General features: G+C 38.6%; 1 protein-coding gene across 3 annotated transcripts in view; it reads right to left on the bottom strand.

The window, feature by feature from the left end:
• MAPK10 (mitogen-activated protein kinase 10) overlaps positions 1-12,596 on the bottom strand; it is a 162,507-nt gene that overhangs the window by 81,722 nt on the left and 68,189 nt on the right. For all 3 annotated transcript variants that reach the window (XM_072622756.1, XM_072622755.1, XM_072622757.1), the window contains exon 4: positions 5,107-5,178. In XM_072622756.1, the coding sequence (XP_072478857.1) occupies positions 5,107-5,172 (66 nt within the window). In that variant the 5' untranslated portion in view covers positions 5,173-5,178. The remainder of the gene's footprint in view (positions 1-5,106; positions 5,179-12,596) is intronic.

Below are 12,596 nucleotides of genomic sequence, written 5' to 3'. Positions count from 1 at the left end.
TTGCTTTTCTGACAAGGTTATTAGACTGGAAGATTAGGAATATGCCATAAACAAGATTATACCTTATTTTAATAAAATATTTGACAAAGTCTCTCACAATAACCTCATGGAGGGATATGGACCACATAGTATTGTAGTCAGGTGTATTCAGAAGCACTTAACCGACAGACCCAAAGAATGTTAATTAATAAATCCATCAGCTTTGAGGAAGATCTCTAAGTGCCACATATCTCTGTCTTTGGCCCTGTTCTCTCACATCCAGTGATTTGGATGAAGCCACTGATAACATGGCTATCAAGTCTGAGGACGACATGGAGCTGAGAGGGAGAACTGAAATCTGGAAAGACAGAATTGTCATATAAAAATTTCAAAAGACTGGAATGATGCCAATAAGGTAAAATTTAATAGGCACATATTTAAAGTCCTGAACCTGAGTAAAAAGCAAAATGTGCAAATCTGGATGAAAAAGGCATATCTAAATACCAACGGTGAAAAAACTAAATGTTTTAGTGATGGCCAACACATCCAATGTGATCTTAGGCAAGGATTCCAAGAAAAAGGAGATAACAGTATATCTACAAGTTAGGTAACTTATGAAAAATTGTGTTCTCTCCTGAGTGGCACAAATGGATATTGATTATCTGGAGAATGTCCAGAGAAGGGCAACAGCATGGTAAAGGAACTCAAGTTTGTGTCATAAGAGTATCAGTGGAAGGAATTGGGGAAGACTTAGGGGACACATGATATCTGTCTTCAAATATGTGAAGGGATTGGGCTTACTCTCTTTGGCTTGAAGGGCAGTCAGGAACAATAGGTAAAAGATACAAAGAGGCAAATTTAGGTTTGATATAAAGAAAACCTTTCAAAAATGGAATCAGTTTCCTTGGGATGTAGTAGATTTTCCCTAAAAGAAAGAAAAAGGAAAGTCTGAAAGCAAAGACTGGATGACTAATTGACTAGTAGTATGTTGTAGAGTTCATTATACTTGAGGAATAGGTTGCATTGTATGACCACTGAAATTCTCTGAAGAATTCCATGACTATAAACTCAGCACTTATTGACCACGTGATGTGGTCATCAAAAAAGGTCATTGTAACCTTAGGGTGTCTTAATAGAAATAGAGTGTCCAAAAGAAGGCAACTACCCTCCCCATTCTATGTTTCCTCAATCAGAGGAAGGAACTGTGGAAGACTTTCTACCACTGGGGGCCCAGTTATTGGAAGCAACCTCAAGGATATTCAAAGTAAGGTTAAGGAGATAAGAAACTGTCATAAAAACATGGCTAAAGAAGATGACACAAGACAGGAAAAATGTGATCCTTTTCTTCAAATATTGAAAGGATTATTATATCTTGATAATCAGGCTTATTCTTCATATATGCTAGGCCACAAGACACAAAATACTCGACCCATTTAGGGAGAGAAGAAAATGCCATACGATCATAAATATAAAGCTGTAAGGGACCATAGAGACTATTGAGTTCAATCTCCTCATTTTACAAATGAGGAAACTGAGGTCTTTATGTAGTTAAGTTACTTTGTAACACTGGTAGATGATGTTGGAGAGTGGCATTCTTCTGCTTTCTTCTCCATTCCAGAAATGGTGGAGTGGAATATCATCCATGCCTCTTCCATCTCTACCCTGCCTGTCTTCCTTTCTTTCTTTCTTTTTCTTTCTTTCTTTCTTTCTGCTTCTTTCTTTCTTTCTCTCTTTCTTTCTCCTTCTTTCTTTTTCTTTCTTTCTTTCTTTCTCCTTCTTTCTTTCTTCTCTTTCTTTCTTTCTTTCTCTTTCTTTCTTTCTCCCTTCCTTCCTTCCTTTCTTTCTTTCTTTTTCTCTTTCTTTCTTTCTTTCTTTCTCTCTCTCTTTCTTTCTTTCTTTCTCTCTCTCTCTCTTTCTTTCTTTCTTTCTTTCTTTCTTTCTTTCTTTCTTTCTTTCTTTCTTTCTTTCTTTCTTTCTTCCTTCCTTCCTTCCTTCCTTCCTTCCTTCCTTCCTTCCTTTCTCACAAAGACTGTGAGAACAATGTTACAACTTCCTCTCCTGTTTTGCAAAGTTTAAATCAGATGAAAAGATATCAATACACTGATGGTACTCGGAGTTCCCAATTAAGAAGATTCCTGATGTTCAGACAGAGGTTTAGTTCCCTGCCTTAATTTAAGTTTTATGCATTTGCAGTGAACTCTTGGCTTTTTAATATTTAAAGTAAAATCAAGATACAGAAAACATTAGATAAAAGAAGCCAGGAGAATATAATACTGTTACTTGGTAAGGATGGGGAGAGGAAGCAAGGAAAAGTAGACCTCTGGCAACATCTTTCAGTCACTGAAGTGGTCATTGTAAGTGACAGCTTCAGTTGGAACTCTGTTTCAAGATGTCTATGGGGCTGGACAGATCCCCTTAATCTTTGCCGTCTTTGATGAAGTTCAGGTCTCCCTTCAGTTTCTTCTGTTGCTTTTGCCCCTGTTCTAAAGGTGCTTCCAAACGTGGCTCATTATGTTCTGTGCTGAGCAGGGGATGCTCTCTCACTGTGTTTGCTGCTGAGCTCTTGTGTATCCTGATCCTTCCCAGAAGGCTCATAACTTAATCGGGATGACACAGCTACTAAGTGTTCGAAGTGAAATCTGAACTCAGATCTTTCTGACTCGAAAGCCAGTGCTCCTAGCCACCATTCAGTTATTCCACCCTGTCTTCAGATTGGTTGCAGCAATCTATATCCTCATATTTTGTTCCAAAGTGTTCTGCCCTGAGCTCTGCTCTTCTTTCTTCTTTGTCTGCAGTTTGGATCGGGGGGAAAAAGTCATGCATACATGTGTATGATAACCTGTGATTCTTCTTGTTAATCTAGGTAGAGAATGCGTATATATGAATAAGGCATGGGAAATTACACCTAGAATCTCCTATACTATGTCCCACACTTGAGAATTTCCTGTAGTTTACAAATTCAACAATGTACTACTTCTGAAAATTATACATATTTTAAAACCAAACAACTAAAGGTTTCAAATGTTATGACATATTGTTTTAGAAATAATTGTTGCTTAACATAAGCCTTTTTTCAAAGACTTCTCAGATTTTGCTAAGAGTGAAATGTGGAAAGAAAATAATCAAGAGACTCAACACTAGATGTGCCAAACAAGAACCCTCTCTCTTTCTCTATTTCTGTAACTGGAGAATTAACAGAGCATGAACAAAGCAGACCTTCCTGCTTCTAGTCATGTGGTCCTCAGTGCTGAAGGGAAAAATTTGCTTTCTTCCAGTTAACCATGTGTATGACTCACTGCTTGGGTGCTTTGGGATTATGACAAAGTGAAAATCACCTCATTGACTCCTGAGCAGGAAGAATGCATGACTCAGTGGACCTTTAAAAAGAAAGTGACCCCCCCTTCCACCCTCCCCCCATCTCTCTCTCTCTCTCTCTCTCTCTCTCTCTCTCTCTCTCTCTCTCTCTCTCTCTCTCTCTCTCTCTCTCTCTTTCTCCTCAAGCCTGTAGGACACATCACCTAACTTCCTTTAATGGACTAAGGGAAAGGCAACTAGCCCTGTCTCCCACCATGGCCACCATGAGGCTGTGAACACATGGGATCTAAAGCCAGTCTTTTAATCCTGAGTTTTGGGCTCCTCTTCTGTGATTCTTCTTTCCTGATCTTAGCTAGATTAACATTGATCCTGAGGTGAATGGTATCTAGGTTTTGAGGTCATCTTGTGAATTCAAGAGGTTCAGAGATTCTAGTATTTTTGGTCAGAGCTGATTATCAGTGGCACAAGGAGGCATTACTAACAACTCCTCCCATACTTCTTGAAAGGGACCACTAGCAGGAAGATGAGCAAAGTCACTGGCTTAGCTCTATCTTGAGAGGAACATTGCTGAGCTGAAGTGAAATGTGGAATGCCTATTCAGCATTCCCACAGACTGGTTTATGGTCTCTTGGGGACTTAATTATCATCCTCCTAGAGGGGGTAAAATAGAAGTTATTACTGCCCTTTGTTCAAGTCTGTTTGTGGGAATGTTGTGGGATAAGTATTTCTTTTGTGTGTAGGAAATAAATATCTCTCCCATGTTGTTGCCGTTCAGTCATTTTCAGTCATGTCCAACTCTTTCTGACCCCATTTGGGGTCTTTTTGGCAAAGATACTGGAGTGGTTTGCCATTTCCTTCTCCAGCTCATTTTACAGATGAGGAAACTGAGGCAAATAGAGTTAAGTGACTTGTCCAAGGTCACACAGCTAGTAAATGTCTTAGGTCTGATTTGAATTCATGAAAGTGACTCCAGGTCCAGTATTCTATCCACTGTATCACCTAACTGCCCCTCCTCCTATGCTTCTTAAAGAAGATGAACACCATCAGGAAGATGAGCCCAATCACTGACTTAGCTCTAGTCACTGCTAAGACCTCACCTCTCCCATGTGTTATTTATATTGCAGATTAGGCTTTGTTTTACTCCCTATTTGGGAAACATTCTAGGCCTGAGCTAAAAGTTAAGCTTAAAGGAACCTTTTCCCAGGATGTCAGAGTGGTGAATATAAGGAGTCCAAGAGTGAAAACTGGGAGTCTAACCTACCTTGTTAGAGGGAAGGCTTCCCTAGAACTGAATCCAGTCTGATCCATGTGCCTGGTGGAAAGGGAGAGGGCAAAGGTCCCACAGAGCCCACGACTTATTGGGTTAGTGATTCTTCCTGCTCAGAGACCAAAAAGGGGATTTCCTCATCATGTTGGTCCCCAAACAATGAGATAATCTACATGGTAATCTGAAAGAAGCCAAGGAACTCATCATCCCTCAAAGTCATCTTCAGCACTATATCACACACATCCAGAAAGAGGAAGGCCAGTTTTGCAATGCTTTGGTCAATCTCCACTTTTACTCCTATATCCCAACTCAAAGGTACCAAAAGGGTTGAGTGGGGAAAGGAGGTGGTCTACCTATCAATTTTTTCTTAACCTCAAAGAGTTTCCCACAGCCATGCCATAATCATTTAGGTCTTCTGAAATACTTTGAAATAATTGCATTCCAAGTATATTATCTATTGGGTGACAAGATGGAATGGTGAAAGTGGGAAAATGGAAGTACAAGGGAATATACTGTACCTTGTTTTACCTGTAAGAAACACACACCTGACAAAAGGCAATTTTCACATCGAAGGTAGGTTCACTGAAGTAGGACAAGAAGTAGCGGCTCATAAATACCTACAAAACAAACAATAAGATTGGACAATTCGAATCACCTCATTTATCATTATTTCAAAGCAGCAAACTTTAATTAACTGGGTATCAGTCATGTATTGGCTACTGAACCAAACAAAAAACTGTGCAGCTGTCCTGAACTCCAACTGGCTCTTCTTTAGCCCAGTTTCTTTACCTCATTCCTATCAAAAAGGACATCCTTGCCTTTACAAAGGGTAGACTCTCTTCAAGTAGACAAATCTAGCCTCATTTCACACCCAGTCTCCATCCTTACTCCATTGGAATTTTCAGAAGTAGGAAGAAACAGCCTCTTTAGGCAGAAGACAGGTTAAATTACAGATTGAGAAAACTCAGCATGCTTATTGATATCCACAGTGAGTCTAATTCATGCAGTCTCAGACTCTAACAGTTCACTTTTCTAGCTCCCTTAAGTGGAATGACTGCTGGAATGACTGGGCTTCTGAGCAGTGACTTTGGGCTTAACCTTTCTTCTTTTAAGAAGAATTGGTCTTTCTTCTTTTAAGAAGAATTTTAATTAATGTTTAATTAAGAGAGATGCACGAGGTGGTACTTGTCATACTCCTGGCTCCAAATTTGTGACCTTGTGATCTTCTGCCTGTTTAAGGAAGGTTCGACCAAAATGGTCTGATTCCTGTTCTTCACTATCTTGTCCCTTCACTCCTGTAATGCACTCCTCCTCACGTCCCCCTTGGAAATTGCTGACTTCCTTCAAGACGCAGATCCAGTCTCATTGCCAACAGGAGGCCTTTTCTGACCCACTTCCATACCCCAACAGCATTTGTCAGAGCACTCTGTATGAATGTCTGATGAATTTTGTACATCACTATATAGTATCTTCCCTCCTAGAATGTAGAACCAAGAGATCTTGAAAGGAAGGTCTGTTTTGCTCTTCTCTTTGAATTCCAGTAACTGATTGAATTAATAAGTTGGATAGTTTTCATCGAAATTATTTATCAATATGTGTGCATTACTATATACCCTTCTTACTCTGCCTGAACATGTTGTTTCTATGGTATGAATTTAGCAACATTTTAATTATTTCTGATATGAAATATTCTTAAGGTAAACTCAAATTCCTTGCACTTATTGATTGTTGTTTCTATTTCCATCTTGTTCAGCTTATTATCACTCTTTGTGAACAAGTTTGTTTTCCTGGGGAAAAAAAAAAATGATCTCTCTCTCTTTCTCTCTCTCTCTCTCTCTCTCTCTCTCTCTCTCTCTCTCTCTCTCTCTCTCTCTCTCTCTCTCTCTTTCTCTCTCTCTCTCTCTTCCCTCCCCCTTCTCTTTCTCCTCCTCCCCCCTCTCTCTCTCTCTCTCTTTGTTCCCTTCCCTTCCTCCCTTCACCTCTCCCTCCCCTTAAAAGTATAAATATTCCTCTGACTTTGGGGGAGGAGTAGGATATAAAAAAATGAGGTAGATAAAAGAGCAATGACACAGAAATCCTGAGGATGTAGAGACTGCAAACTCATTGCCACTGACTGAAAACAACTGACAGATAATACTTTCCTGTGCTATAACAGCTGCTATTACATACTTGAAGGTTTGCAAAATGCATCATATATGTTATCTCATTTGAGCCTCACAACACAAAGTGAGCTAGGTACTACTGGTATGATTTTACTTATGAAGGAAACAGAGTCTGAAAAATATTAAGAGGTGAAGCGACTTTCCCAAGGTCACACAGTGTAAGTGTCCTGGAGGCAAGATGAATAAAAGTTTTCCTGATTCTTAACCCAGAATTTCCAATTCCTACTATTGCCACAGTTTTCTCTACTGTCCTTGAAATAGAATCTCACCTCTCTCAGAATTAATCTACCGTTTGAATGTTAAATACTCACAGAAATGCTCCCTGTCTTATCCAGTACTCTAACAGAGCTCAAGAAATACAAAACAAAAGCAAAGAATTGAGACTAAGGGAAATGATGCTCCCCACTTAATGTGGTTCTGCCTTCCTCCAGTCCCACTATCTGCCTCAGTTTCCTCAGATGGAAAATGGAAATAAAATAACACCCACCTCCCAGGGTAATTGTAAGGACCAAATAAGAACATTTTTGTAAACTGCTTAGCACAGTATCTACTACATAGTGGGTGTGACATAAATATTGGTTTATTATTATGACATAGTTTTACTCCTGACAAATTATGAAGACTGCAACAGCAAGAGCCTGAAAGAGCTTCAAAGAAATGGCTTATACATCATTGCAGCACAGTAAGCAGTTGGTTTTTTTTCAACTGCTGAAATGGGAATTGCAGAACTAATATTGTCTGAATATGGAAAAACGGAAGCATGTTATTTTTCACGTTCGTTTTGTTGCTGTTTGAGTCTTCTTGTACAAAATGACTGATATGGAAATGTTTTACATGATTGTACGTGTGTAACCTTTATCAGACTGTTTACCGTATTGGGGAGGGGAGAAGAGAGAGACGAAGGGATAAAATCTGGAATTCAAAACTTTTTCAAAATGTTAAAAATTGTTTTTAACATGTGATTGGGGGAGAAATAAAGTACTGTTTAAAAAAGAAATGGGGATATAGGCAATAATAAAATTCAGACATCTACCTGAAATGGTCACTGTGTCTTTAATTTTTAATGAATGAAAAGGCTCATTATGAGAAGCAAGCATCACAGCCTTTCCTGGCACTTGCTACTATCCCTGAGTGATGTACCATTGCTCATTAAGTTGCAATAGGAACTCCTTGTTCCCAGGGGACCTTAAAATAAAAGAGGCTTTTAATGTCATAATCCCATTGATTGCTAAAAAACTTGGTAGATAATTATATTTCCTGACAGGACAAAGAAAATATGGCACCAATTAATAAGGCATTATTTCAATATGATTCTAAAAGGATGTTAGTCTCAACTTCCTGTGTGCAATATGGTACCTGAGAGTCGTATGAAGCGGAGGAGGAGGAGATAATTTGAGGAACTTATTGACTTTATCTCTTTTTTCTGATTCTTTCAAGAAAAGAGCCTTAAATAATACCTTACTATGAATCACTACTAAAATTCTCAACATTATGATCTTATGTCAGTAAACAGTTATTTTGAACAAGGCAATGACAAGTTGTATATATCAGGATCCCCCAAAGAATGTATAGGTATATCTCATTTTACTGCACTTCATAGATATTGTTTTTTTCGTTTTTGTTTTACAAATTGAAGGTTTATGGCAACCCTACTTCCAGCAAGTCTATTGTCACCATTTTTTCAAAAGCATATGCTCACGTTATGTCTCTGTATCACATTTTCATAATTCTTGCAACATTTCAGAACTTTTCCATGATATTATGTCTGTTTTGGTGATCTGTGATCATTGATCTTTGATGTTAGTATTGCAGTTATTTCAGGGTGCCATGAATCACACCCATATAAGACAGAGAACTTAATAAATGGTGTATGTGTTCTGACTGCTCCATCGACCACATCTCTCACCCTCTCCTCAGGCTTTTTTATTCCCTGAGATACAACAATAATTAAACTAGGCCAATTAATAACCCTATAATGGCCTCTGTGTTCAAGTGAAAAGAAGGCTCAATTGATGCAGTAAACTTCTTATTTTAAGAAATAGCATAGCCACCCCACCATTTAGCAACCATCACCCTGATCTGTCAGTAGCCATCAACATCGAGGCAAGACCCTCCACCAGCAAAAAAGATTCTCAACTTGCTTAAGACTCAGATGTTGGATAGCATTTTTTAGCAAAATAGTATTTCAATTAAGGTATATAAATTTTTTAGATATAATACTATCACTGGAACTAAGCTCGCAATATCTCTCTTATATTGCCTATATTACATTAAGTCTAATGAAGTTAAAATTAGAAGCAAAACGGGTAACCAGTGGGGAAAAAAATTTGAAATAAATTTTTCAATTAAAGATCTCATACCCAAGTTACCCAGGGACTGATTCAAATTTATAAAGCTATGAATCATCACTAAATAGACAAATGGCCAAATGAATTGAGCAATAGTTTTCAAAGGAAGACATTCAAGATATCAGCTATATGGTAAAATTCTCCAAACCATTAATAATTAGAGAATGCAAATTGGCATTCAGATTGGCAAAGATGACAAAAAGAAGAAAATGACAAATGTTGAAGAAACTATGGGAATGCATTTCTGGGAGAGTCATGAATGGGGATGACCATTCTAAAAGCAATTTGGAAAGATACACAAAAAGTAACTAAAAACTGCAAGCCCTTTGACCCAACTATACCCCTGTAAGGTCTATGCTCCAAAGAGACCAACAAAAGAGAAAAAGAACTCAGATGAGCAAATTATTTACAGCAGCCCTTCCTCAAACCATAATAGCTAAACAAAATGCGGTATGTGAATATGATAGAATATTATTGTACCATAAGAAATAACTAAATGGACAGTTTCACAAGGAACTGAGAAGACTTTATAATAGATGCAGAATAAAATGAACGGAGAAATAGGAGAACAATTTATATAATGACAACATTATAAGGAAAAACAACTTTGAAAGACTTTAGAATTCTAATCAATAAAATGATTAATCATGGACCTGGAGGTCTGAAGATGAAAAAAATGTCGGCACCTCCTGCCAGAGAGGTGATGGATTCAAATGCAGAACGACACATAGTTGTGAGTTTTGCCAGACTGTGTAGATTTATTATGAGAGTTTTCTCTTTTTTTATTGTTCAATTGGGGGAGGCAATGGGAGGCAAAGATAAATGCTTGTGAAAATAAATGACTTTTTAAAAAAGAATGTATTACATTATTTTTATGTGGGACAACCATTTATAAGAGAAATGGAACTATGATGTATCTTAATGACCCAAATCAATGCTTAATTTCACCTGGGCTGCCAATTGAGTCGCAGAGTTTTAGAAGAGTCCCAGTTGTATGCAATGAAATTGTGCTGTGAAACCCTGTACTCATTGTGGTTTGTCACCATACTGGAACATAAAGGAAACACAAATAAAATACTGAGATTTTAGGAACCTGGCCAGCTTCTTAGGCTGAATTGGTATCTAATGCATTTGTTATCTACAGCAATTTGTACTTTCTAATTTGTTAGATTGGTTTAAAAGTACACAGCCTATGAGCATATGCCTGATAGGTGGATATAAAGCTATTGTTAAAAAGAAAATAAAGCAGACTCAGATTTCCCTTACGCCCAGTTGAGCTTTCTCTATTATGTAGAAAATGTCAAACTCAAAATTAGCAAACCTTGAAATGTGCAGCTGCCTTGTAAAGCACTGATATAAACAATAGGATGCAATTTAATTTATCTCTTTCCAGGTTAACCTTCTGGTGAAGCCCATCTACAATCAGTTCCTCAATTTCCTCTCCTTTTCCTCGCTTTTAACTCTCTGCAGTCTAGCTTCTGACCTATCATTCAACTGAAATTGCTCTCTCCAAGGTTATCAATGATGTCTTAATTTTCAAATCTAATAGTTCCCTTCCCCCACCCCACCCCCAATCCTCATCATTCTCTGCAAATCATCCTCTTCTCAATACTTTCTTCTGTTTTGGGGATTCAATTCTCCCAATGCAATCCAGTCCAATCCAATAAACATTTATTAAGTACCTACAAATTCCCAGGCATTGTGCCAAATTTAACAAATACAACTCGACGAGCTTGAAATCTAAATACAAAAAGAGGCAAGAATGGGAACTGCGGGCACCTGGGACACCTGAGATTACCCAGCAAGGAGGTATCTTGTTCTATGGAGTTTAAACTAAGCAGAGCAGCTGATGCAAAATGGAATGGTCTGAAAGTCTGGTTTCTACCCTCTAAAAAGAAAGGCATTGAGAGGAGCTTGGTGCTCTACCCTCCAGCCCTCCAAACAGAGAGGGAGGAGGGGGTCAATCAAGGTTTGAATGAAGAGCGTTCTGATGAGTTTAGAAGTGATAAACTAATCTGGGAGGGGCATCTTGTTCTGTGGAGTTGAAACCAGCAGGGCAGCAGATGCTAAATGGAATGGTTCTCCCTTTACTCATATGACCATTCCTCTTCAGTCTCCTTCCCTAGATCCTCAGTCAAGGCACACTCTCTAACCTTGGATCTCCCCATTCCTCTCAATCACTCAGGCTTGTCCTCTTGATGTGATTCTCAACTCCTCACTCCCCTGCCCCCCCATCCTATGTGTTTGCAAGGTCCATCAACTCTACCTGCCTTCACAACATCCTTCTCTCCTCTGACACTGCTGGTGCAGGCCCCCATCGCTTCATGCCTGGACTATTACAATAACTTTCTGGTTGATCTTCTTGCTTTGTATCTCTTCTATGTTCCAATCCATCCTATTCCCAGGTGTCAAAATGACCTTTCTAAATCAAAGGTTTAACTATGTCACCCCTTCCCCCCATCAATAAACTCTAATAATGCCCTATTACATCCAGGATCAAATCCTCTGTATACAATTTCCTGAGTGTCTTTTGAAAGTTATCCATGACCCTTCCTACCTTTCTAGTTTTCTTAGTCAGTGGGTCAGCAAGCATTTATTAAGCCCCTACTATTGCCAGGCACTGTCATAAGTGCTGAGGGTAAAAATACAGATAAAAGTTGATTCCAGTTCTCAGAAGTTTACAGTGTAATGGAGGAGACAATTTGCAAACAGCTATGTCTAAAACAGATATATGCAAGATAAATGAGAGATAGGCAGTATGGGGAGATTAGCATCATATCATACTTCCCTCTTCTTCCATACGTACTCTGAGATCCAGTGACAGTGTCTTTCTCTTGCTTTTCCTTGCATAAGATACTCTACCTCCTGAATACAGGCATTTTCACTGACTGTCTCTTGCCTGGCATCACTCCCTCCTCATCTCTACCTCCTGGATTCTCTGGCTTCCTTCAAGTCCCCCTAAAATCCCACCAGGGTTCCCTCCTGTTTCCCTGACATAGGTACTAATTTTCACTAAAAGATAAGAAAGTGGTCCCTACTAATTGGTTGGCTTGTTTCCTCTGACACTGCTTTCTGGTCACCTACAGGCATTAAAAATTCCAGCCAGGTGGAACTGGGAGCCCCTCTAACTTGATGGATGTCTGAAGACCACAAGTCATCGTTATCCTTCTGGTCAAATGAGGCCACTACATCTAGTTGAGCTAAGTGCTACTGTATCCTTGTTGCATCCTTGCTGTGTTAGAGTAATCTTCCTTTAGTTAACTGTTCAATGACTTATCAGTGAAGATCTGGTTACATCTGACACTAAATAAATCCAGTCAAACTCCAAATAAGTGACAATTATCAGACTGAGAATCTGAAGTTCCCAATCTCCCAGAGTTTATATTATAATACTGAAAATCTTTTATCTGAACTGTATTTTATTCTATCTGCAAAATGAAATGTCCGTATATCTTTCATGGAACTGATATAGTGATAAATAACAGGCAGCATAAATTAGAAAAACTAATTGACAAGAATTCTTAA

Source organism: Notamacropus eugenii, chromosome 7 (assembly GCF_028372415.1).
Source record: "Notamacropus eugenii isolate mMacEug1 chromosome 7, mMacEug1.pri_v2, whole genome shotgun sequence".
NCBI classification, from domain to species: domain Eukaryota; kingdom Metazoa; phylum Chordata; class Mammalia; order Diprotodontia; family Macropodidae; genus Notamacropus; species Notamacropus eugenii.
This window is presented reverse-complemented; position numbering and strand designations above follow the sequence as displayed.